General features: G+C 44.4%; 1 protein-coding gene across 1 annotated transcript in view; it reads left to right on the top strand.

The window, feature by feature from the left end:
* Positions 1 to 27843, top strand: part of LOC309382730 (vomeronasal type-2 receptor 26-like) — a gene marked incomplete at both ends in the record, with an annotated part of 92792 nt that overhangs the window by 43871 nt on the left and 21078 nt on the right. Inside the window, 4 exons of the mRNA XM_081934522.1 lie at positions 11272 to 11511; positions 13729 to 13785; positions 14805 to 15104; positions 18180 to 18306. Of these exons, the coding sequence (XP_081790648.1) occupies positions 11272 to 11511; positions 13729 to 13785; positions 14805 to 15104; positions 18180 to 18306 (724 nt within the window). The remainder of the gene's footprint in view (positions 1 to 11271; positions 11512 to 13728; positions 13786 to 14804; positions 15105 to 18179; positions 18307 to 27843) is intronic.

The raw sequence follows: 27843 nt of genomic DNA, 5'->3' as shown, positions 1-27843 counted from the left end.
CAGTAATCAAATGTTCCACTTCAGATTCTACTACTGGGGTATTTCTGTTTTTTTAAAAAAAGTAACTATTGTTCTTCATGAGAGAGAGAGAGAGAGAGAGAGAGAGAGAGAGAGAGAGAGAGAGAGAGAGAGAGAGAGAGAGAGAGAGAGATGCTGTTCTTTGTTTATGAAGTTAGAAATAAATCATAGGACAAAACAGAATACGATTATTGTCAGGAACCTAGTGAAAAAGAGAGGAAGAAAATGCAACAAAATATTCATGCCCTTAGAGATTAATTAATTAATTAATTGGATATTAGTTAATTAATTAATTGGATATTAGTTAATTAATCAATTGGGTATTAGTTAATTAATTAATTGGATATTAGTTAATTAATTAATTGGATATCATAAAATGTATAGATGAAAAAAACCCAAAACTTGTTGAGGTGATTTAGGGAACCAAATCCAATAAAACATATCCTGGCTTTCAAACAAACTCATGATATCAACCACAGCACCCGAAAACGAGCTCGCCCCTGTGACAACTACATGAACTTAATATATTCAAGGTCAGACCTACTGCTGCTGCGAGAGTCCCCCCTCTCGCAGGTATGGCCCCCAGCCCTTTCGAGGGCCCACCTTGATGACGGGTTTATTAACCCAGAGAGGTGGAGGAAGCGGAAATTAAGGGGGGTTTTAATTAAATGTTTTTTAACGGTTTTAAGGGGTTCTAGGGCAGGGGGGAGGGTTAATCAGGCCAGGAGTGAGATTAGAGCCAGGCGAATAGGTGTGGTCGGGAGGGGAGTGAGCGGAGTGGGGGAGGAGAGGGAAAATAACACTCTAGCAGAGGGCTTTGCCATACCAACGGTCGTGGGGAGGGGTGGGTGCGAGGACAGACTAAGAACCTGTAGTCGGTTGGGAGACCGTGGTTGCTGGACACACCCGGTCGCTTGTACCAACCCCCGCATTCTAGGTGGCCAGGATCTACAGAGCCAGGGCATGAGGCTGATGTTATGGAATACGAGGTCCGTTGTCAACAAGGCCCCCCTCATTAATGATCTGATCTCAGAGGGGGAGCCGGACCTCGCAGGAATAACGGAGACCTGGTTGGGCCACGAGGGAGGTGTACCCGTCGTGGAAATGTGCCCACCAGGCTATCGAGCATTCCACCAGCCACGGGCCCAGGGTAGGGGCGGCGGGGTAGCGGTGATTATCCGGGAGGACCTGGAGCCGAGAGAGTTCACTGTGCCACAGATATCCGGGTGCGAGTCTCTTGTCGTGAGATGGGGTCCAGGGAGACAGTCGGGCCTGCTGATTGTATACTTGGCTCCTCGCTATACATCAGCAGCCCTGCCTGAACTCCTAGAGCTGATCGCAGCGATGGCGGTTGAGACCCCCAAACTTTTAGTTATGGGGGACTTCAACCTGCCATCAATGGGAGAAGCATCCGAGGTGGTTCGGGAGTTCATGGCTTCCATGACAGCCATGGACCTGACTAAATTAATTCAGGGCCCCACACACGAGGGAGGCCACACGCTGGACCTTGTTTTTGTCTCTGGCCAGTGGATGAGTGATCTGGGAATAGGGGACTTAGCTATTACCCCCCTGTCATGGTCAGATCACTCACTTCTCCGGCTTGACTTCCCTGGCTCTACTCCCCGCCGCGGGGAGGCGGAACCGGAATGTCCTAGATGGTTCCGCCCCAGGCGCCTGATGGAACCGGATAGGTTCCAGACCGAGCTTGGGCCACCTCCTGTAGCCCTGACCCGCCCCCGGATGGAGGACCTGGTACCCGCATGGAATAGTGCGGCCGCCCGGGCCTTAGACCGGGTGGCGCTTTTGCGGCCTCTCCTGCGGCAGCGAACCAACCTGGCCCCTTGGTTTACTGAGGAGCTAAGGGTGATGAAACGCCACAAGAGACACCTAGAGAGCAGATGGAGATCCTCCCGTTCCGAATTTGACCGAACACAGGTAAGAACCTATTTAAGGACATACCTTGTGGCATTAAGAGCGGCCAAACGTTGACATTGTGCCGCTCTTATTGCGTCCGCAGATAACCGCCCTGCCGCCCTGTTTCGGGTGACCCGCTCCCTTCTGTCACAGAGGCCGCGGGAAGCCCCTTTACAGGGCAGGGCAGAGGAATTTGGGGAATATCTGCAGGATAAAATCGCTCAAATCCGGAGGGAATGGGTCCCCCTCAGTGGGCCAGGAGGGACGCCCGAGGCGAGTCCTGAGAGACCATTCTGGGAGGAGTTTGACTCTGTTGCCACCGATGATTTGGACAGGTTGCGTGGGCGACTACGAGCCACCACATGTTTATTGGACCCATGTCCCTCCTGGCTTGTACTGGCATCCTGGGAGGTCACACGAGACTGGCTCTTGGGACTAGTGAATGCTTCATTGGGCGAGGGGTCCTTACCAGCCGCCTTGAAAGAGGCGGTTGTGAGGCCCTTACTCAAGAAGCCTTCCCTGGACCCAACTGAGCTAGCTAATTATCGTCCCGTCTCCAACCTTCCCTTTTTAGCGAAGGTTGTAGAGAGTGTGGTGGCCCAACAGTTCCCACGTCACCTGGAGGAAACTGATTATCTAGACCCGCGCCAGTCCGGCTTCCGACCCGGGCACAGCACAGAGACGGCCTTGGTCGCGTTGGTAGATGATCTCTGGAGGGCCAGGGATAGGGGTTGTTCCTCTATCCTGGTCCTATTAGATCTCTCAGCAGTCTTTGATACCATCGACCATGGTATCCTATTGCACCGGCTGGAGGGGCTGGGGGTAAGGGGCACCGTTTTGTGGTGGTTCTGCTCCTACCTCTCCGACCGGACGCAATGCGTGTTGGCAGGGGAGCAGAGGTCGACCCTGAGGCCGCTCACTTGTGGGGTGCCACAGGGGTCGGTCCTCTCGCCTCTCCTGTTCAACACATATATGAAGCCGCTGGGTGAGATCATTCGTGCTTTTGGGGTGGGATATCATCTGTACGCTGACAATACGCAGTTGTACATCTCCACCCCGAACCACCCCAACGAGGCCGTCGAAATGATGTCCCGGTGCTTGGAAGCCGTACGGGTCTGGATGGGTGACAACAGACTTAAGCTCAACCCCTCCAAGACGGAGTGGCTGTGGCTTCCGGCCCCCCGGTTCAACCAGTGGATCCCATCGCTGGCCATCGGGGGCGAGCAACTGACCCCCATGGAGCGGGCGCGCCATTTGGGCGTCCTCCTAGATGCCCAGCTGTCTATGGATGACCATGTGGCAGCCATGGCGAGGGGGGCGTTCCACCAGGTTCGCCTGGTGCGCCAATTGCGCCCCCTATTGGACCGGGATGCCCTACGCACAGTCACTCATGCATTGGTGACGTCCCGCCTGGACTACTGCAATGCTCTCTACATGGGGCTTCCCTTGAGATGCACCCGAATAATAATAATAATAATAATAATAATAATAATAATAATAATAATAATAATAATAATAATAATAATATATTTATTTCTTAGCCGCACCCTCTCCCGAAGGACTCGGGGCGGCGTACAATGAAACATATGAAATAAATATGTGGACAAAACAAACATATAACAGAGACATATACTGAGACACACACAAGGAGGAGGTCGGCTGATCAATAAAAACAATTAAAATACAGTATTTAAAATCCCCTAGAAATTAAATATAATTAAGATACCCAGTTAAAAACCCGTCAGGAGCGATATGGTTAGATCAAAGTTGAGCCAGGCCAGCTGCTTGGAATAGGTGGGTCTTAAGCTTAATACGAAAAGAGCGGAGGTCAGAGGTATTCCTAATATCCGGAGGGAGGTCATTCCACAGGGCTGGGCCCGCCACAGAGAAGGCTCTACTCCTAGGCGCCGCCCCACGACACTGTCTAGTGGACGGCACCTGGAGGAGGCCCTCTCTGTGCGAGCGAATTGGTCGCAGGGATGTATGGGGCAGAATACGATCCCGCAAGTAACTAGGTCCTAAGCCATGGAGCGCTTTAAAGATAGTTATCAAAACCTTGAAACGCACCCGATAGACCACAGGAAGCCAGTGAAGCTCGCGGAGGAACGGTGTCACATGGGAGTACCTAGTACTCCCCATAATTACCCGCGCGGCTGCGTTCTGGACCAAATGTAGCCTCCGGGTGCATTTCAAGGGAAGCCCCATGTAGAGAGCGTTATAGTAGTCCAAGCGAGATGTCACCAGCGCATGAGTGACTGTGCGTAAGGCGCCCCGGTCCAGTAGGGGGCGCAATTGGCGCACCAGGCGAACCTGGTGGAACGCCCCCCTTGCCACGGCTGTCACATGGTCATCCGAAGACTACAACTGGTCCAGAATGCGGCCGCGCGGGTGATTATGGGGAGTACGAGATACTCCCATATAACACCTCTCCTGCGCGAGCTGCACTGGCTCCCTGTGGTCTATCGAGTGCATTTCAAGGTGCTGATCACCATCTTTAAAGCGCTTCATGGCACAGGACCTAGTTACTTGCAGAATCGCATCCTGCCCCATACATCTCTATAACCAATCCGCTCTCACAGAGAGGGACTCCTCCGGGTGCCGTCCACTAAGCAGTGCCAAAGGGCGGCGCCCAGGAGCAGGGCCTTCTCCCAGCCCTCTGGAATGACCTCCCCCCCCGACATTAGGATTACTACCAACCTCCGCTCCTTCCGTACAAAACTCAAGACCCACCTTTTCCAACTAGCTGGCCTGGCTCAACTATAGTTCTATCTCTAATCCTCCTGGCAATTTTAAACTTTTTACATTTTAAAATTTTAAATAGGGGTATTTTAATTTTAACCTTATTATTGTTGTTTTATGTATTGTATCAATTGTTGTGATTTTATACCTCCTCCGTGTAATGTCTAACTGTGTAATGTCTAATCGTGTAACATGTGATTTATTTATTGTACGCCGCCCCGAGGCCCTTCGTGGAGAGGGAGCGGCTAACAAGTCTAATAAATAAATAAATAAATAAATTTATAAAACTTGTCTACTTTATTTATTACTATACAGTTCTTGATTAGGTACATGTACATGTACCTGATCAAGAACTGTACATGTACATGACAATCAAATACTTATGAAGCACAAATCCTTTGGCCACCTAATGAGAAGGAAGGACTCACAGGGGAAGAGCCTAATGCTGGGAAAGACAGAGGGCAAAAGAAGAAGGAGACGACAGCTTCCGGTTCCGGCGGCTACGGCGACAGGCAAACCTTTGCCTGCTCCCGCTCTCCCGGTGGGCTTCCCCCGCTTGGGGGGGGCACAGGACGCCGGGCTTAGGCGTCCTGCCGAGGGAGTGGCTCGCAGAGGGTCCTGGCGTCGGCGGCGGCTGGCGGGGGCTTCTCCGCCTCGTTCTAGGCATCGGGGAGCAGTTTTGGAGGGCGCGCAAGCGTCTCGCTCCATGCCGATCGGAGAACGCACTTTTGAACGAAGCAGCGGCGGTATGGTGAGAGGCTTCCTTTCTTCATTCCCTTTCTTTTGAATTGATGGACTTTTCAGCTTTTTTTAAAAGTTTAACTTTCGGATTCTTGCTGGAGGTGCGGCTAGAGGGAGGGGGATTTCCCCCCCCCTTGGACAAGCGGCTTGAAAAGATTCTGCTCTCGCCCCCAGGGGAAGGAGGAGGGGGGAGAGCCAACTAATGATGCCTCACCCCTGTAAAAGTGACTTTCATTGGACTTAGTTCCAGAATTTATGGGTGAACTGAGAATTTTCTGAACTTTTAAAAGTTTGCTATGCCTCTGAGCCCAAAGCTGGCAGGGCAAGATGGCACACTTCCGTTGCCTTCATGAACTCTGAAACCTGACTCCACCTTTAAAACTCAGGCTTCCGGTCTTTGTCTCCTTGCCACCCAGAAGAATCTCTTGTGGATTGCTATTTTCTGAACCCTCTGGAGAGAAAATTTTTCTCTATTGCTAGACTGACTAAAGAAACTCCCAGCTGCTTGGATCTTCTGCCTCCTGAACTCATCTGCCTGCTCTACTTCTTCAGCTGTCCAGTCTCTACACTGACTGATCTCTCTGTTTTATAAACTATGTCTCCAAAAAGACCACCACCTGGAAAACCTGGTTTTGCTACCTCTGCACCGACATCTGCAACATCCAGTCCTGCCACACAGTCAAAGATTACAGAACTGATGCAACCCAAGAGTACAGAGATGGATTTGCAACAAATGCTTCAGCAACTTATACAAGGCCAGGAAGAAATTAAGAAACAATTAAAGGAAATGAAGGAGGAAATCAAAGAGAATCAAGCCCAAATTTATAAGAACTCACAGAGACTGGACCTCGTGGAGGGTGGGGTGGCGGAGGCGAGGGGGGGTAGAAGTTTTGCAGAAGGGTAACAAAGAACTTGATATCCAACAAATGAAAACAGAGTTTGAGAGAATGTCCTTTTATCTTAGATTTCAAAATGTTATAGAAGCAGATGGGGAAAATATAAGGGACATCATGACTAATATCTTAGCTGAATACATACACAAAGATAAACAACAGATGGAATGGGAGATAGACCTGGTCTATAGAGTGAACTCAGCATATGCCAGAACACACAATGTGCCCAGGGAGGTCCATATCAAATTTCTTAGGAAAAGCACAAGAGACACAATTCTGGGGGTACAAAGGGGGCAAGCATTGACATATCACGACAGGGAGATAACCATCTTGAAACAGATCCCAAAAAAAATTAGGGAGAAAAGGAAAAATTATTCGCAATTGACGAATAAATTATACCAGAAAGGGGTGTGGTTTAGATGGTTGATGCCTGAAGGGATGCTGATATTCTGGGAGGAGACAAGAATTAGAATCAATACACCCATAGAGGCTCAGGCCTTTATGGAAAAAAATAAAGCGATCCTAGAAAAAACAGAAGATTTTTCAATGGTCACACAGGACACGGGAGGGGCCGGAGCTCTGCCAGCAGGGGGAGAAGGGGCAACATTAAGAAAGCTCAGATCACAAAAATGAGTAAGAAAATCACATTGTTATAAACAGACCGAAAGTAATAATGAAATTATACCTAGACTATATATTATAATATATAAGCTGATTGAAATATCTTTATAGAAGTGATATGCTGATTTTATACGATTTTGTATTAATGTTTTATACATAGATGTACCTTATGAGTTTGGAGGGAGGGGGCGTCTGCCATACTTGCAACTGCCAAAATTTGTATACCATTCCACTTACCCCTTTTCCTTATAAATGTTTTAAAAAACCAATAAAACTTTTTGGAAAAAAAAAAGAAGAAGAAGGAGACGACAGAGAATGAGGTGGCTGGATGGAGTCACCAAAGCAGTGAGCTTAAGTGGATTCCAGAGGATGGTAGAGGCCTCAGGATAATGTGTGTCACCCATCTAGCAGTGTTCAAATATCTCAGGGGCTGCCAAAAAGAAGAGGGAGTCAAACTATTCTCCAAAGCAACAAGATCAAATGGGTGGAAACTAATCAAGGAGGGAAACAACTTAGAACTAAAGAAAATTTTCCTGACAGTTAGAACAAAGAATCAGTGGAACAGCTTGCCAATTCCGGCAGGGGAAAAAATGCTTTAAAAAGCTAAAAAAATAGCTGAAAGTGAAAAAAAATTGGCCACGCCCACCCAGTCACATGACACACACACACACACACATACACACGCACACTAAGCCATGCCCACAGAACTGGTGGTGAGGGGATTAGATTTCACCACTGATTAATAGTGATTTTTGTTTTCTTGCTTTCATGCTAAATGTCAAGGGATTTTTTTTTCCCCGGGAAATTCTCTGGAGAAATTCACCAGACTCAGGAGCAGCACAGAAATATCTGGCATCAGGAAAGTTGGTGTATAAATTGTCTTGTGCCCTTAAGAAACTGGGCTGAGCTTCACAAGCAGCAGGAGCTCTGCTGCTGTGTTGGCCCATCATTTTGGAAGTCCTCTCTGGACTTCCTATTGTATTAGGGAAGCAACTGAAACCAAGTCTTGCTGCAATTTGCTTTCAATTCCTCCGCTGGATTTTCTGTCTACTTTGCTGATTCAAAGATCCGATGCAAAGCAGGGGCTTATTTCTGTTATACCAGAAATGGGGCCATTGCTTCTGCTTCTGATGGAGCTCTTGTTGCCCCAGGCAGTCTGTGGGATGCTCAGCACCAAGTGCGTCTTGACCTTCGAAAGGGATACAAGAAACCCACTCAATCTTTACAGGTCAGGAGACTATATTATCAGTGGCGTCTTCCCTGCAACAAATATTCGACAATTAGAGGATCTGAGTTTCAGATTCAGTCCTTCTAAAAAACCTTCTCGGTAAGTCACAGAATACTGAATGATATTATATTATTAAACATATAAAAAATGGTCGCTGGAATTGGGTAGGTCTACTTTAATGAAAAGAAGGACTAGGGATGGTAAGATAGCAATCTTCCAATATCTCAAGGGGCTGCCCCAAAAAAGAGGGGGAGCCAAGCTATTCTCCAAAGTACCTAAAGGCAGGACAAAAAGCAATGAATGGGAACTAATCAAGGAGAAAATCAACTTAGAACTGAGGAGAACTTTCCTGATAGAACAATTAATAAGTGGAACAGCTTGCCTCCAGAAATTGTGAATGCTCCAACAATGGAAGTTTTTAAGAAGAGATTGGACAAGCACTTGTCTGAAATGGTATAAGGTTTCCTACCTGAACAGGGGATTGGACTAAAAGAAGTCCAAGGTTCCTTCCACCTCTCTTATTAAAGTTCTGTTCTGTTCTATTCTACTCTATTCTATTCTTACGTTGTTTTTGAGAAAAATCGAAGGGAGAGTTGAATTTTAATACATGTGTATACAAACACTGGGAAATACAGCACATTCAGTTGATAAAACAAAAGCAAGCATTAATACTCAGCATCCTTATGTCTAACTGATCTCTGCACAGACAACCTGCTTTGATCTTTCAAGGTGATTAGCTTGGGAGTTCATGGTCATGGTTTCAACATGTCCATCCAACAAAAGGGCAGAAGGCTCTAACTGGTCAGTCCCAGCCGAGAGAAAAAGCTGATCTTCCAGAAGGACAGTTTCTGCAAATCCAAAAAAAAAAAAACCCCATCAGCAGTCAGCTCTGGTGCCTCCAGACATTCACCAAGTTGTTCCATCATGTCTTTCCTCACTGGTTCATGGAGTTGCCTGACTCCTCACTTCCAGATCAGTAACCAGTTGTTGCTTCCTAGATATGGGCATGGGTCTTTTCAAAAGCTCCTTCTTGACTCACCTCTGGTTCCACTCATGCCAAAGTGTTTTGAGTAGGTCTTCTCTCCCTCAAGCAATCAGACATCGGGACCATTCACTCAAGGGAAAACTGGAAGAATTGGTGCTTCTGTTCAATTTGTAAATTTTCTCTTTTCTGCCCTATCTCATGCACATATACACATTCCTTTATATATATATATATATATATATATATATATATATATATATATATATATATATATATATATATATATATATATATATATATATATATATATATATATATATATATATATATATATATATATATATATATATATATAGCTACATGCATACTATGCAAATATAACAAGTGTATTTTTGTCCTTTGAGTGAATTTTGATTGATTACTAATTTTGATTGATTATTACAGTCTGGTCCAGGAAAGTTTCTGGACCACATTTTCAGAAGTGGCTCGCCAATACCTTTTCCTCTGATATTTTTCAACTTCTCTGTCTGAAGTTTATTTCTTTTATTTCTTTTATTTTTTTATTTCATCAAGCATGTATTAGATAAAAGATATAAGTATAAACATGACTGTTGTGGTCCAGCAGGATCCAGTTGAGCTGCTGATGGACTCGGATAGCGAGGAATCATGTGAGTCTGCCCTGGATGATGTGGAGGACCCTGTGCAGGGTTCAGACTCAGAGCAGGGATCAGAGGGGCTGGTTGGCCACCAGGAGGCGCCTGAGGCATGGAGCAGTGGGGAGCATCAAAGGCAGTTTGTCCCTGATGCTAGATTGAGAAGGGCTGAGAAACGGAAGCAGCAACTCCGTAGGCGGACTCACAGGCGATGATTAAGCACAGGTGGTTGTGGATTGGCCCCTCCCAAGAGAGATTATAGGTGAGGCATTGGGAGGGGACATTTGCAGGAAACAACCGTTTGAATTAGTAGTTAAGAAAATCTATCTGTGTACTCTAGCCGTGTCTGTTCGTTTGGACTATCTGCATTGCTTCATTTGAATTATCTGGGTTGTTGCAGAGCTATTCTATTGAACGTGAGTTGCCTGGGCCCTCAGCCAAAGGATTCATTATCTCAGTAACTAAACAGTGGCAAACAGCAAAGCCTGTGTTCTGGTGTATTCACAGGTGTGGGGAGGGGGTCAGAACACATGACTATGAAAACATGAAATGGATATGAATAAAAGGGAACATTAGGACAGGGACATTAAGCACATTGGTGTGCTTTTGAACGCCCCTTACAGACCTCTTAGGAATGGGGTGAGGTCAACAGTAGACAATCTAAGGTTAAAGTTTTTGGGGTTTGGGGAAGAAACCACGGAGTCAGGTAGTGCATTCCAGGCATTGACCACTCTGTTGCTGAAGTCGTATTTTCTGCAATCGAGTTTGAAGCAGTTTACTTTAAGTTTGTATCTATTGTGTGCTTGTGTATTGTTGGGGTTGAAGCTGAAGTAGTCATTGACAGGTAGGACATTATAGCAGATAATTTTATGTACTACACTTCGGTCAGACTAAGCACACTGTAGTTCTAAGTTGACTAAGCCCAAAATTTCAAGTCTCGTGACATAAGGTATTTTATTGTGGTTAGAGGAATGGAGGACTCTTCTCGTAAAATATCTCTGGACTCACTCAATTATATTAATGTCGGGTTCCAGCCAGATGAGCTGTATTCAAGAATTGGTCTAGCAAATGTTTTATATGAAAGTGACAACAATGTACAGCTTATCTGAAATTACTGTGTTTTGGCTTTCAAACTGTCTAAGCATTGGTGTATTTTTCTTTATTTTCTTTTTCTTTGTTCTTTTTTCTCTCTGTTATTTTATTGTTCTGTTTTACTTTAGCTTTGTTTAAACTTCCTTTTTATTTCATTTTTTTAATGGATGTGAACCGCCTAGAGTAGCCCCATGGCAAGATAGGCAGCAAATAAATTTGATAACAATAAGTAGATAAGAGGACCTTTGGGGACAAAGATGTGCCGTCACTATAGCACACATGAAGTTGATTATTTTCACTGAAGGTATCATGGCATGACCCACGTATCTTTTCAGGAAACCAAATATGATGTACTGGAAAATTCTGTCCTTCCTTTTTGCCATACAGGAAATCAATAAAGATCCCCTCATTTTACCCAACTTCACCTTGGGCTACAACCTCCATGACAACTTTTCCAGTAGAAGAATGACTTTGGATGGTCTGTTGGATTTGCTTTCAATTGGAGAGGCCAATGTTCCCAACTACAGTTGTGGAAGGAAGAGAAACATGCTGGTTCTCATGGAAGAGGCCAACTCTGACATATCCATCCTCATTTCTGCCATGTTGGGCATCTACAAAATACCACAGGTATAGAGCAGGCAAATGGCTCTCTACGTTTACTCCCGAGGACTTCAAGGAGGCTTCCTCCTTAGAAATCTTTGGGACAGTTTAATAGCACTTAGACTGCACAGTGCTTTACATCCCTCTCTAAGCAATTTACAGAGTCAGTATACTGCCCCCAACCTTGGTCCTCATTCTGCCAACCTTGGAAGGATGGAATGGTGAGTCAACCTTGAGCCCCATTAGGATCGGGGCAAAAGAAAAAGAGCAAACATAGGAATAGCTATAATTAACAGTTATCAATGAGCAAAAATGATAGTTCAGAATGCTCAGTTCTCAAGCTAGTCAGGTACTCTGGAAGCATCAACTATCCAGAAAAATATATTTGGATTGCAAATGAATACACATGTCCCAGGATAATGTTGCAAGATCCAATCTGGGTCAGTCACCAGGTCCAAAGATATATTCTTTTTCGAAGCTTTTGGGCTTGTGCTGGAGCCCATCATCAAGGAACTTAAGCAAGTTAGTGAAGAGATGTGGCTGCCTTGGGGTGTATATGAGGGACTTCTCTCTCTCTCTCTCTCTCTCTCTCTCTCTCTCTCTCTCTCTCTCCAGAATTCTGCACCAAGCCGTTCAATGTGTTGTATTTATATGGTTTCTGGTTGTGTATAGTTGTTTAGTTAACCACTCTACATACAACCAGGATCTGGCCTGTTCTATGTGTTGTATTATATGGTTCCTAGTTGTGTGTAGCTGTTTGTTGCTAACTAAACAATTACGCAGATTAACTAAACAACTACACATGTTAATTCAGCAACTATGCACAACCTGGAACCATATAAATACAACATGTAGAACAGTCCAGTGCACCTACTTTGGAGAGAGAAATGCTCCCTGACAATGGAATCCAACATGAGCCCAAAAGCTTGGAAGCAGAATAAAACTTTGGTCCCAGTGACCAACTCAAATTGGATCCTGCAGAGATGTGAATTTCCATGGCACAGGGCCTAGTTATATGCAGGATCGCATCCTGCCCCACACATCCCTACGACCAATTCGCGCACACAGAGAGGGACTTCTCCGGGTGCCGTCCGCCAAACAGTGTCGGGGGGCGACACCCAGGAGCAGAGCCTTCTCTGTGATGGGCCCAGCCCTGTGGAATGACCTCCCCCGTGACATCAGGATTACTTCCGATCTCCGCTCCTTCCGTGTACAGCTGAAGACCCACCTCTTTCAATTATCCGGCCTGGCTCAATCGCAATCGTAATTTTCCCATTCCTCCAAACTGTTTTAAATTGTCCTTAAATATTAATTTTATTGGGTTTTTACAATTGGGGTATTTTAAAGCTGATTCTTAACTGTCTATTGATGTAATTTGTTTCCTCCTCCGTGTATGTATGTGTGTTGTGTATGTATGTACGTTTGGTGTTGTTATATATTTTTTATGTTTTATGCTCCATTGTACGCCGCCCCGAGTCCTACTTGGAAAGGGAGCGGCTAATAAATCCAAATTTATTATTATTATTATTATTTTTTAACTAACTGTCCCTTGATGTCAGTTGCTTGTCTATCCCAAAGGTGCTTTTTCAAGAGGCAACTACACTTTCTGATTTTTCTTTGAAGACATTTTGTTTCTCGTCCAAGAAGTTTCTTCAGCTCTGACTGGATGGTGAGGAATGGAAGCATTTATACTCCTTGCAGACAGCTGGCCTTTAAGAGAGTCATTGAAGCTAGCTGGAGGTTTATCTGTGTCCTCAGGGTCACCTGAGTAGTGCAAATGGGTGTGGAGTCTTCTTGGAACTGTTGAAAGGTCTGTGTTTTAGACTGGAGATAGATGATATCATATCTGTTGTGACCCAACAGGATCCTTTGCAGCTGCTGAGCGACTCAGATAGTGATGAACCCTATGAGTCGGCTATGGAGGAGGTGGAGGACCCTGGGCAGGGTTCAGACGCAGAGCAGGGACCAGATAGGCTGGTTGGCCACCAGGAGGCGCCTGAGGCATGGAGCAGTGGGGAAGATCAAAGGGGGTTTGTCCCTGACGCCCGGCATAGAAAGGCGGAGAAACGAAGGCAACAGCTGCTCCGGAGACAAGCTCCTAAGCTCAGGTGGTTGTGGGGTGGCCCCTTCCAAGAGCGTATATAAGAGGGGATTTTGGGAGGGAACTGTTTTCAGGACACAACCGTTCATATTTCTCTGGAGAATTCTTTGTCTGATCTGCCTTGTGTGTCTGTTTGTACCCAGCTGGAGAAGTTCTTGTTTGTATCTGTTGGAGTCTGGGTTGCTGCCAACGTCTTGTCTGTGAGTCATGTTTTGGGTTTTCAGCCAGCAAGATTAGAGGACTGTCAATAAAGTGTTGCAGACAGCTAAACCTGTGTCGGTGTTCATTACCAGATGGAGGGGGGTCAGAACACATATCCTTCCCACTCTGTTGAGAGAGGACTGTTCAATCAACAAGATGTTGGATAGCCATTAAGATATTGGCTAGCCATTTGTCTGAAATGGTATAGGGTTTCCTGCCTAGGCAGGGGTTTGGACTAGAAGTCCTCCAAGGTCCCTTCCAACTCTGCTATTGTATAATTTTGACATAGATGGACTCTTTGACCTCCCTTTCAAACCAGCAGTCCTCTCTGTCCAAAATGTGGACTTTGTTCTCTTCAAAAGTGTAGCCTTTGTCTTTTAAATGCAGATGGATTGCTGAATCTTGTCCTGATGTGTTTGAAGATGGCAAAGTTCATATTTTGGACAGAGAGGACCACTGATTTGAAAGAGGGGTCAAAGAGGCCATGGTTTATGTCAAAAGTGAACAGCCTTCTCTCATCAGAGGGGGGGGGATATGACATCATCTATCTCCTGTCTACAACACAGTCCTTTCAACAGTTCCAAGAAGGTTCCACACCCATTTGCACTACTCGGGTGGCCTTGATAATACTTGGCCTCAAGGACTCTTCTAGAGTGCTAACAACCAGCCGTCTGCAAGGAATATAAATCCTTCCATTCCCCACCATCCAGTCAGAGATGAAGAAGCTTCTTGGATGAGAAGTGAAATGTCTTCAAAAGGAAAACCAGAAAGTCCAGTTGCCTCTTTAAAAAGCACCTTTGGGATAACCATAAGATGACTCAGAACCTCCATAGACAGTTGCTTGTCTACATTCTCTGCATTCCCGTTCCCCATTTTATGTCCACCAAGGTAAGTTGGAATCTTTCTGTCCACTAACTAACATCTGAAACTATCTCTTCAGCATCTAATAGTTGGACTTTCTGAAAACCTACAATGAAACGCAAACCTCCTATTGTTTTGGGTTGTTTTTTTCCTCCAGATCAGCTACACTTTCACTTCACCTTTCCTGAGCGAGAAAACTCAGTTACCCTTTTTCTACCGAACCGTCCCCAAAGAAGGTGCTCAGAACTTGGGGATTATTAAACTGCTATTGTATTTTCGGTGGACGTTCATTGGAGTCTTTGCTGCAGCCACTGATAATGGAGAGCATTTCATTAAGACCTTCATTCCTTTGCTGGCTCAGAATGGCATTTGTGCTGTTTTTTCACAAATCGTATTAATGAATGCTGAGAACTTCAAGTATATGGTTTCTGTTTTCAACGCCTGGAGACAAATCAATGTATTTGTCTACTACGCAGAGTTTACATTTAAAGAGGGAGCATTTTTTTTAGAATATATACTGGAGTCCTTGACAAAACCTGTTGTAGGAAAACTTTGGATTATAACAGCTTTGTGGGATCTCACCATCGAATTATCATTTAGCGACTTGTCTTTCAAATACCCCCATAGTATTTTTTCTTTTCTTATCCAGACAAGCAAAAGGACCACATTTGATGACTTAAAATATATCTATGTTCTTACTGGAGCATTTATGAACGCAAAATTCCATTGTTCTTATGAAAAGCCTACCTTTTCTGTCAAAGGCTGGGCAAGATGTATAGAGAAAGAGAACGTGGGGACTCTGCCTCAAGAGAAGATTGAAAAGACCTTCTCTCTAGATAACTTCTTAATTTACAATGCCATCCAGATTGTGGCACGGGCCTTAAATGGGGTCTATTCACCTCAATCCCAGAGGACAAGGATGCAAAGAAAAAGCAGGACAGAGATTCAAAAGATCCAGCCATGGCAGGTATTCTCTTTGACGTTTCATGCATATTGCTAATGTTAAAGATTTCAAACTGAAGTTTAGTCATGATGTTTGCAGTTAAGGGGAAGGTAAAGGTTCCCCTCGCACATATCTGCTTGTTGTTTCCAACTCTAGGGGGCGGTGCTCATATGGACAGCCCTCCCGCACTCCATCTTTGATGGCAGAGGGTTGCAGGATGCCACTTTAGCTGGCAGAGGGTTGCAGGAAACCTTCACAGCCAAAAACGGAGCTCAGGAGCCCATTTTTGCTGGCAGAGTGCTTGGACCGCCACAGGTGTGCCCCTAACATGAGAGGTGTTGAGCTGGCCACACACACTCTGGCCACATACTCCCTGCCCCCCCCAAAGTGAAACACAACCCTGATGCAGCCCTCAATGAAATCGAGTTTGACACCCCTGTTGTAAGAGAATAGGCTGCAATTCAGAAAGCGAAATTCCTCACATCTCTATAAATCAACTTGATTTATAGAGAAGCTAATCAAGGAGAGAAGCAACTTAGAACTGAGGAGAAATTTCCTGACACTTAGAACAATTAATCAGTGGAACAGAAATTGCCTCCAGAAGTTGTGAATGCCCCAACACTGGAAGTCTTTAAGAAGATATTGGATAACCATTTGTCTGAAACGGTATAGGGTTTCCTGCCTAGGCAGGGGGTTGGACTAGAAGACCTCCAAGGTCCCTTCCAACTCTACTATTGTATTGTATTGTATTGTATTGCATTGCATTGCATTGCATTGCATTGCATTGCTTTGCTTTGCATTGCATTGCATTGCATTGCATTGCATTGCATTGTATTGTATTGTATTGTATTTACCTGATCCATCTATCTATAAACTTCCTTTCCTCATACTGTAGTTCCACCATTCCCTAAAGATGCCCCAGATTTACAATAATACCATGGAAGGAATATATTTGGAGGGGAATGGAGATTTGATGGCTGACTTCAACATTGTGAGCTGGCTGTGGTTTTCCAATAAGTCAACCAATAGAGTGAAATTTGGGAGTTTAGCAAGAGAAGGTTCTACAGAAGTCAAATTCAGCATCAATAAGGAGACCATCATGAAGTCCCAATGGCTCAGCCAGGTAGGGACAAAGGCAACAAAAATGGAATGTGCAGGTACAGTATAGGTGGTACCTTGCTCAGTAGTAGTAACTGTGAAAGGGATCTTGGAGTCCTAGTGTACAACCATTTAAATATGAGCCAGCCGTGTGCAGCAGCTGCCAAAAAAGCCAACACAGTCCTAGGCTGCATCAACAGAGGGATAGAATCAAGATCATGTGAAGTGTTAATACCACTTTATAAAGCCTTGGTAAGGCCACACTTGGAATACTGCATTCAGTACTGGTCGCCACGATGTGAAAAAGATGTGGAGACTCTAGAAAGAGTGCAGAGAAGAGCAACAAAGATGATTAGGGGACTGGAGACTAAAACACATGAACGGTTGCAGGAACTGGGTATGTCTAGTTTAATAGAAAGAAGGACTAGGGGAGACATGATAGCATTGTTCCAATATCTCAGGGGTTGCCACAAAGAAGAGGGAGTCAAACTATTCTCCAAGGCACCTGAGGGTAGAACAAGAAGCAAACTAATCAAGGAGAGAAGCAACTTAGAACTGAGGAGAAACTTCCTGACAGTTAGAACAATTAATCAGTGGAATAGAAGTTGCCTCCAGAAGTTGTGAATGCCCCAACACTGGAAGTCTTTAAGAAGATGTTGGATAGCTATTTGTCTGAAACGGTATAGGGTTTCCTGCCTAGGCAGGGGGTTGGACTAGAAGACCTCCAAGGTCCCTTCCAACTCTACTATTGTATTCTATTGTATCTCTTCTCTCGTTACCTCAATGATTGTTTCCTCCCTTCCCAACCTACGTAGTAGACTGATTGCCTTCATATATGAGCTTCGGACTTGTGGTCTTTTAATTTAGTATGAGCAATGAAGATATTCTGTGGAATATAGAAGGCTTCTGACCAGAGGTGGATTGCTGCCGATTTGGCCAAAACTTTAGTAGAATTCTGGCCTGGGACGCATGCATGTGGTTACGAATCGCGTAGTAAAACCGGCACAAACCACCCCTGCTTCTATCTCAAGGACACAGAGGGAAATGACACGATGGTGGAGAGAACCAGGGACAGGATTTTAAGAGAAGTAAAATCACCATGAATAAATCCAAGTTGACAACATGGCCAGACATTTGGTAGAAGAGAAGGGTGAAATCTAACATGCTGGAGAATTCCAGAATTCTCATTTCTCCTCGGGATCCAACTGATGTGGTTTTGTAAGAGTTCCTCAGGCAGTCTCCCGGAGTCAATCCTCCGAAATGGAAGCATATCTGCCTATCACAAACCGCTTCCAATTTTAAGAATAACTTTATGGGGAAATTGTTGGACCATCCATGGAATGGCCACCACACCATTGCCTGGAGGAGAAACAGAACATTCCGTGTCTAGTCCATTTTGCACATACCTTTATTTTCACCCCCTTCTGACTCTATGTCTCATGCCATAGCTTTTTGAAAATGCTTCTGAATCCCACTTTTATTCCCGTTCAGCCCTTGCCTTACTCCCAATGTGTGGAGGTTTGTCAACCTGGATACTTCAAAGTGGTCCAGGAAGGAAAACCAATCTGCTGCTACAACTGCAACCCCTGTGCTGAAGGGAGCATTTCTACTCAAGAAGGTGGGTGAATGGGACTCCAAGCAGCTCTTGGAAATGGAGCAAAGGTTCCTACAGATCTTTTCTATGAAAATGTTTTAAAGTTTGATATTAAGGGGAGAACGTAGTTAAGTTTCAGAATTGGTTTCACCAAGGGAGTAACAGTAACGGGAATGCCAGAATCCGTTAGAATGAGATTGTGAGATGTAGAGGAAACCAAGCAGCTAACTAGAAGCTTCTGTGGCTTTGTGAAGGATCAGATGAAGTTACATGAAGTAATGTATTACTTTACCATGATGAAGAGTATAATATTGTTTCTATACTGTAAAGCTATCCATCAAGGGGAATAACAGCCAACTCATATAGGATCTAGTTGGTCATCTTGGGATCTTCTAGTTCCAGAAAGGACTCAGGATAGCCATTTCTGGCTATCCATGTTCCTCCAAGATAACAGAAGAACACAATAACAGAGTTAGAAGTGACCTTGGGGGTTGTCTAATCCAACCTCCTGTTTAAGCAGAAAACCCTACACAATTTCATACAAATTGTCCAGTCTCTGGGCAATTTGCACAGTTACAGTATAGGTGGTACCTTGCTCAGTAGTAGTAACTGTGAGAGGGATCTTGGAGGCCTAGTGGACAACCATTTAAATATGAGCCAGCAGTGTGCAGCAGCTGCCAAAAAAGCCAACACAGTTCTAGGCTGCATCAACAGAGGGATAGAATCAAGATCACCTGAAGGGTTAATACCACTTTATAAGGCCTTGGTAAGGGCACACTTGGAATACTGCATTCAGTTCTGGTCGCCACAATGTAAAAAAGATGTGGAGAATCTAGAAAGAGTGCAGAGAAGAGCAACAAAGATGATTAGGGGACTGGAGGCTAAAGCATATAAAGAACCATTGCAGGAACTGGGTATGTCTAGTTTAATTAAAAGAAGGACCAGGGGAGACACGATAGCAGCGTTCCAATATCTCAGGGGTTGCCACAAAGAAGAGGGAGTCAAGCTATTCTCCAAAGCATTTGGAGAAATTTCCTGACAGTTAGAACAATTAATCAGTGGAACAAGTTGCCTCCAGAAGTTGTGAATGCTCCAACACTGGACATTTTTAAGAAGATGTTGGATAACCATTTGTCTGAAGTGGAGTAGGATTTCCTGCCTAGGCAGGGGGCTGGACTAGAAGACCTCAAAGGTGCCTTCCAACTCTGTTATTCTTTTCTATTCTATCCTATCCTACCCTATTCTATTATTCTTAAAAACCTCCAATGATAAAGCACCCACAACTTCTGAAAGCAAGCTGTTCCAGTGATTAATTGTCCTCAGTGTTAGGAAGATTTTCCTTAATTCCAGGTTGCTTCTATCCTTGATTAGTTTCCATCCATTGCTTCTCGTCCTGTCATGGAGGAGATAAGGGATGGTCTGTGTTTCCTGTGGAATAGCTGTTTCACGGAATACATTGCAACTAGAGAGGAATCTTTCCACATTATAGTTATTATAAGGGAAGGTCAAACCAAAGATCTTTATCAGTTTCAAATTAACCATTGGGATTAGGTGGGAAAAACTGAATCCATAAATAATTCAACAATATTTATATTGCATTTAAATGTTATCCTGAAATTAATGAGTTGTGATATAAATCAAGCTGAATTTGGGTGAACCAGAATATACCAATTCATTCAGGCTGGCCAATTCCAAGCCATTGAAGACCTTCTTGCATGATGTAGATGGTTGTCCTTCTTCCCTTTGGCTTCCTACAGTTTCCAAAGAGGGAAAAGAGCAGGAGAGAAATGGAGATGTTTGATAAATTAAAAATAACACATCTCAAATTTTGCCCCTTCTTAATCTAGCTACGTTTTCTCAATTCATCATCTTTGGACACTTGCTAATGCAAAGAAGCACATCCACACACATGCTCATAAACTTTTTCTGTCCACCTCCCTTTCCCCTGGCAGATACATACACATACAAAGTAAGATTTGGGTTTTTTTATTTCAAAATCTAACCCCCATCCTATAAATTCATGGTAGATGTTACATCTGTCCTTTGCAGATGCAGAATACTGCAGAAGATGTCCAGAAGACCAGTATCAAAACAAGCTTCAAACTAAATGCATCCCCAAAATTGTCACATTTTTGTCCCATCAAGAGCACTTGGGAATCATCCTTATTTCCTTTGCCCTATTCCTAATCTTCACCACAGTTTTGGTCTTGGCAATATTCATTAAATTCCAAGCAACTCCAATCGTCAAAGCCAACAACCGGGATCTCTCCTATATCCTCCTGGTCTCCCTTCTGCTCTCCTTCCTGACCTCCTTCCTCTTCATTGGACGGCCAAGGAGAGCCACCTGCCTTCTCCAACAAGCCGTTTTCAGCATTATCTTCTCAATTGCTGTGTCATCTGTTTTGGCCAAAACGATCACAGTGGTGCTGGCCTTCCTGGCCACAAAGCCAGGAAACAGAGTGAGGAGATGGCTGGGCAAGAGTCTGGCCAATTCGATCATCGTTTCTTGTTCCAGTGTCCAAGTTGTCATTTGTTTCACTTGGCTAGGACTCTTCCCTTCATTCCCTGATTCTGATATGTATTCCCAGCCAAGAGAGATTGTTCTGCAGTGCAATGAAGGCTCTGCTGCCATGTTTTATATTGCTCTTGGCTATATGGGCTTTCTGGCTGTCATCTGCTTCGTGGTGGCTTTCCTGGCCAGGAATCTTCCAGGAGCCTTCAATGAAACCAAGCTGATCACCTTTAGCATGTTGGTCTTCTGCAGTGTTTGGGTGTCCTTTGTGCCCACCTATCTGAGCACAAAGGGGAAGTACATGGTGATCGTGCAAGTCTTCTCCATCTTAGCCTCCAGTGCTGGCCTCCTGAGTTGCATCTTCATCCCTAAGTGTTACATCATTTTGCTAAGGCCAGACTTGAATACAAAGGAGCAACTGATGTTGAAAAGTGAAGCAGCAAAGTGATTCTGGTGGATGGTCTGGAGTACAATTCCCACCCAATTTGTTAATTCGTCATTAGCTACTTTTCAGGGGAAAACACTATTTTGCTGGCTGCTTTTAAAGTAATCTCCCGCTAAAGCCAAACTGCCATTGTTTCTATGTCTGGCAGTGTTGCTTGGAATTTTAGCCTTCACCATTAACTTTTTAGTGAAGATATTAGCATTTTAGCATGGCTGTCTAGGGTTCATTTTTCAATTTAGGAAACCAATAAAGGAGAATATTTGTAGCTCAGGTGTCAAGGTTCTGTAGCCTATAAAAAGACTTGACACACACACACACCCTAATAAAGACTTTTCACATTGTCTGTATTTCCTGTGATTCGTATTATTGGGAAAAAGCCACTTTTGGAAAAAGTGAAAAAGTTTTTCTCTCTCAAATTCATGGAAATTGGCTTCCATGCTTCCAGTTCCATGCCAAACTCAGGATGCCTGAATTTCTAGGCAATGGTAGGAAAAAAAGGTGAAAAACAATAAGTGCATCTGTGCCCTAAGGTTGTGTTGTGTTGTATTATTATTCTTTAATTTTTATTCATTTTTTAAATTTTATTTATAATATTTATATAGCCACCTATTTACTCATAGTGACTCAAGGCAGCTTACAAGCAATAAAAATGCAGCTTAGGAAAATAATAACAAAAACATAATAAACCCCTCCCCAGGCGACAACACATGGTTAAATAAACCTTTTGATGGGCTCCATCACAGTCTGGTGAAACCACCTCTTCAGGGCCTCATGAAAGAGTATCAATGGCAGTTGATGGTGCCTGATTGGACTATGTAATGGACGTGTGGGTGCTGGGCAGGGACTTGGACTTTCACTTGAGTAGGGAAAACCTGGAAGATTTCAGGTTTGGGTTTTACCAGATGTGCCAATATGACATCTCTAATAAAATTTGAGGAAACTCAATCCTCGGAGCCTTCTTTCATTGGAGGTGTTACTTGGAACCCTGACATTGGGTGGATCTGACCGGCAAGAGATGGTCCCTCAGATAGGAATGAAAGGAATGTGATTCAAGGAGAGGCTATTAATTTTTAAAAAATATTTATTTTATTTTATTTTTATATAAACAATCCATTTTCCATCAACCAGTGTGTCGTCTGGGTACAAATATTTTGTGCCAACCTTAAAATATACCATTGTACTCATTATTTAATCTCATCTTGGCTTAATTTCCAATACTTTAAGTATCTAATATTATAACAAACCCATTGTAATTTATTTAACTCTATTAGTTATATTGACGATTAATACATTTCTTATACTTTAGATAGCTTCTTTTACTATTAATTCTTAGGTCTGTTCTCTAACCACCGGTGTAAAGATTCCGAAATTGTATAATCATCAGTTTGTTCTTTCCCTTTGTTAGCCAGTGTCAATCTGTTCATTTCTGCACATTCTAATATTTTCCTAATCACATTCTCCTCTGTAGGGATCTCTTCACTTTCTAATTTTGTGCAAATACAATCCTGGTTGCTGTTATAACATGGATAATCAAATATACATTATAATATTCTGGTAAAATCCCCAGCAAAAATATTTCAGGTTTTAAGTCAATATGTTGTTGTATCATCTTTTTCAGCCACGTATGTATTTTAGTCCAACATTTTTTGTGGAGGTCCATCACATATGATAGAACGAGCCTGTGTCTGGTGGTGATTAGAGTATGTTGATGTTTCTTTTAAGCTGCATGTTGACACTTCATTGACAATTTGCAGGAGAGAAATTGAGAACATGAAAAGAAGCAAAGGGCTTTTAATGTTTTTTTTAAAAGGCTTATTAAGAAATTGCCCTTTAAAACTTACATCAAGAGGATATGACTTCCGGTTCCGGCGGCTGACGGCGACGGGCAGGGACTGCTCGCCCCGCGCATCCCCAGTGGGCTCCCCACTCCTTGGGGGGCACAGGACGCCCCGCAGAGGCGTTCTGCTGGAGGAGCGGCGTGGCGGGGGGACCCCTGGATCGCTGGCGGCCGGCGGGGGGACCCCGCTTCGCTCCAGGCACCAAGGAGCACGAAGGGGAGACGCTCCGGCGTCTTCGCTGTGAGGCTGATTGGAGATAAGAAAGCTGAAGGATGCAGCGGCAATGTGGTGAGGCATAAACTTCCCCCATTCCCATCACAAACTTGAAAACTTGTCAGCTGTGTAAACTTTACTTTTCAGCTTGACTTGGAGAGGCGCGGCTGGAGGGAGGGGGATTTCCCCCCCCCCTCGGACAGGCGGCTGGAAACAACTGTGCTCTTAGCCCCAAGGGAAGGAGGAGGGGGAGAGCCAATCAATGATGTCACGCCCCTACTAAGTGGACTTTCGGACTCAAACTTATAATATAATGATGATCTGGAAACTTTGGGAATTTTGAACTTTGAAAACTTTATTTGTTGCCTCGAAACTGGAAGCTGGCAGGGCAAGATGGCACACTTCCGTTGTCTTCATGAAATGTGAAACTTGACTTCACCTTCAAAACTTCAGGCTTCCGGTCTTTGTCCCCGTGCTACTCAGACAAATCTCTTGTTGATTGATTGCTTTTGAACTCCCTGGAGTGAAAAACTTTTGCTCTTCTGCCAGGGTGATTAGAAAAAACTCTCTTCTGCCTGGACCCTCTGTCTCCTGGACTCTCGTGGCTGTTCTACCTTTCTGACTGATCATTCTCTATACTGACTGGACTCTTTATTCCTTAAACAATGCCACCTAAAAAACCACCTCCTGGAAAGCCAGGCTTTGCTGCCTCTGCCCTGACATCTGCAACCTCCAGTCCTAGTACACAATCGACGATAACAGCCTTAATGCAACCTAAATCTACAGAGCTGGAGTTTAATCAAATGTTCCAGCAACTTCTACAGGGACAAGAGGAAATAAAGAGACAATTGAAGGAGATGAAAGAAGAAATTAAAGAGAACCAGGGCAAAATTAATAAGAACTCAGAGATTGGATCTTTTGGAGGGTGGGGCGGCTGAGATGAGGGAGGGGATAGAGGGGGTGCAGAAGGGAAACAAAGAACTTGATACCCAACAAATGAAAATAGAGTTTGAGAGAATGTCTTTTTATCTTAGATTTCAAAATGTGATGGAGACAGATGATGAAAATATAAGGGACATCATGACAAGCATTTTGGCTGAGTATATCCAGAAGGAGAAACAACAGATGGGGTGGGAAATAGACCTGGCTTATAGAGTGAACTCAGCTTACGCTAGAACACACAATGTTCCCAGGGAGGTACACATTAAATTCCTTAGGAAAAGTACAAGAGATAAAATTCTGAGTGCACAAAGGGGGCAAGCCTTGACATACAAAGATAAGGAGATAACCATTCTGAAACAGATCCCCAAGAAAGTGAGGGAAAAAAGAAAAAATTATTTGCAATTGGCGAATAAATTATACCAGAAGGGGGTGTGGTTTAGATGGTTGATGCCTGAAGGTATGTTAATATTCTGGGAGGAGACAAGAGTTAGAATTAATACACCCATAGAGGCGCAGGCCTTTATGGAAAAAAAACAAAGTACTTCTAGAAAAACCAGAAGACTCCCTAACAGACATACAAGACACGGGAGGGGCCGGAGCTCTGCCAGCGGGGGGAGATGGGGCGACATCAAGAAAGCTCAGATCACAAAAATGAGTAAGAAAAGTCACCTGATATAAACTGATCGAAATTACCAATTGAATTTGCCACACTGACCATATGTTACTACTTAATATTGAATTTTATGCAAATGTATACTATGAGTTTGGAGGGGGGGGTGCACCTACCGCATTTCGCAACTGCCAAAATTTGTAACCTTTCCCTTACCTTTTACCTTTGTAAAATACCAAAAAACCAATAAAACTTTGTTTATTAAAAAAAAGAGGATATGACCCCAATCAGCTGGATGAACTCTAAGAGTAGCAAAGGTTCCGTTTCCAGAACTCAATTCATGAAAAAGCTCAGGAAAAGGGACACATTTTATAGCCTTTATTAAGCCTATAATAAGATGCCAGTCTTATTATGGCCATGCTAAAAGTCTTTCTGAATTCTGGATTTTTGATGGGTGTTTTAAAACAGATTTGAGCCAAACTCTCCAGTTTCCCATCTTGGCACATCTTGGGAATCTCTATTAAATTCCAAGAGACTCCTGTAGTCAAAAGAAACAATTGGGATCTCTCCTACAGCCTCCTAACTGCCCTCCTGCTTTCCTTTTTGACCTCATTCTTATTTATAGGCCAGTCAGGGTTCCAAATAGCATCCAAAAATAAATCAGAGTCCAAGACAAAGTATTGTTCAAGGTTCCAATTTATTTAGAGAGCCATGTGGGCACATCTGAGGAAACCCGAATCTGAAAGCTTCCTGGTTTTCCCCACCCAGTTGAAAGTTCATGATCTTGCCCCCATGCCCACAAGTCCATCACATGGTCCAATCTTCCACTGCCATGCTGGCAGCTTCCACCCATCCCGTTCCGGTCAGGTGCAGAGGTGCAAAGACAAAGGATGACCTTGGCTTTCTAGAAAGAATTTTGTTATGGCTCCATACCATCTAACTCCATACAATCCCCCACTCCCATTTTCCCACAATAGAAAATGCATAGTAGAATAATAAAAAGTGCGGCAGGCCTAAGAACCACAAGAAAATATACAGTAGCCTGACAGCGAACTTTTCTCCAACAAATAGCATTCTGCAACATCTTCTCTGTTGCCATTTCCACCATCCTGGCTAAAACAGTGATGATGGTATTAGCATTCTTGGCCACAAAACCAGGGAATAAAGTACAGAGTTGGCTAAGGAAAGGGCCTGGAGACTAAAACATAAAACATATGAAGAACAGTTGCAGGAATTAAGGAAATTAATTTCCTTAATTTCCTTTTAAGTTTTGTGAGATGTGTTTTTTAATGTTGTATGCCGCCCTGAGTCCTTTGGGAGAAGGGAGGCATATAAATCCAATAAAGCAAACAAACAAACAAGCAGGAATTAGGTGTCTAGAGAATCTAGAGAAAAGAAGAATGTGATAGCAGTATTCCAGTATTTGAGGGGCTGCCACAAAAAAAGGGGGTTATCAATTTATTTTCCAAAGGATCAGAAGGTAAGACAAGAAACATTGGATGGAAACTGATCAAGGAGAGAAGCAACCTGGAATTAGGAGGAACTTCCTAACAGTGAGAACAAATAACCAGTGGAACAGCTTGCTTTCAGAAGTTTTGGATGCTTCATCACTGCGTATTTTTAAGAAGAGACTGGACAGTCCCTTGTCTGAAATGGTGTAGGGCCGTGATGGCGAACCTATGGCACGCGTGCCACAGGCAGCACGCGGAGCCATTTCTGAGGGCACGCGAGGCATTGCCCTGTCAGCTCCAGTGCGCATGCACCCGCTGGCCAGCTGATTTTCGATAGTTTTTTTTAATCTCCGGAGGATTCCCTGAAGCCTCCAAAGGGCGAAAAACAGCCCAATGCAAAGAGAGCTGCCGGAACGGGGAAAGACAAGCGGCAAGGAAAGAGGCTTCTTTCACTCCTGCTGCCTGCTGTGTTCCCCCCTCCCCCCTGCTACTAAAAAGGATCCTGCCCGATCGCTGAGAGAGCTGCCAGCACGGGGGAGACAAGCGGCAAGGAAAGAGGCTTCTTTCACTCCTGCTGCCTGCTGTGTTCCCCCCTCCCCCCTGCTACTAAAAAGGATCCTGCCCGATCGCTGAGAGAGCTGCCAGCACAGGGGAGACAAGCGGCAAGGAAAGAGGCTTCTTTCCCCCGTGCTGCCTGCTGTGTTCCCCCCTCCCCCCTGCTACTAAAAAGGATCCTGCCCGATCGCTGAGAAAGCTGCCAGCACAGGGGAGACAAGCGGCAAGGAAAGAGGCTTCTTTCCCGCGTGCTGCCTGCTGTGTTCCCCCCTCCCCCCTGCTAGTAAGGAAAGAAGAAAAGAGGCTTCTTTCACTCAACATGGCTGCTGTTGCCCTTTTCTCCATTTCGGTGCTAGGGCATCGAGGTTGCCCCACCCACCATCGCCCAGGTCCTCGCTTCTCCCAAACATTTCTTTGCCTACCTGATTTCCAGCTCCATCGCGTTTCTTGCCATCGTGTGCAGAGAAACAAAGTTTGTGGGACTAAAAAAAAACTTCAATCAATTACAACTTGGGGAGGGGGAAGAGATCTCGCAAAGTTGGAACTGATTGATTGAAAGGAGTTTTTTTTAGTCCCACAAACTTTGTTTTCCTGTCCAAAACGGCAAGAAACACGATGGAAAAATGCTACGGAGGGGAAATTAAATAGGCAAAGAAATGCTTGGGAGAAGCGAGGACCTGGGCGATGGGGGGTGGGGCAGGCTCCATGGAGTGGTGCTGAAATGGAGAAAAGGGCAACAGAGCAGCCACCTTGAGGGGGAAAAGCTGCTTTTTCTTCTTTCCTTGTTGCTTGTCTTTCCCTCATGCAGATTGCTCTCTTCCTCATTTCCCTTTGGATTGCAGGGACCAGGCAGGATCCTCTGTGCTAGCACGGGGGAGGGGGGAAACAGAGCAGCCACCTTGAGGGGAAAAAGCTGCTTTTCCTTATTTCCTTGCTGCTTTTCTTTCCCCTGTGCCAGAAGCTCCCTTCCTCATTTGTCTATTGACTGTAGTGCC

This window comes from Natrix helvetica (genome assembly GCF_964273705.1).
Source record: "Natrix helvetica genome assembly, chromosome: 1".
Classification (NCBI taxonomy): Eukaryota; Metazoa; Chordata; class Lepidosauria; order Squamata; family Natricidae; genus Natrix; species Natrix helvetica.
Note: the sequence above shows the minus strand (reverse complement) of the source record. Positions and strands in the feature narration are given on the sequence as shown.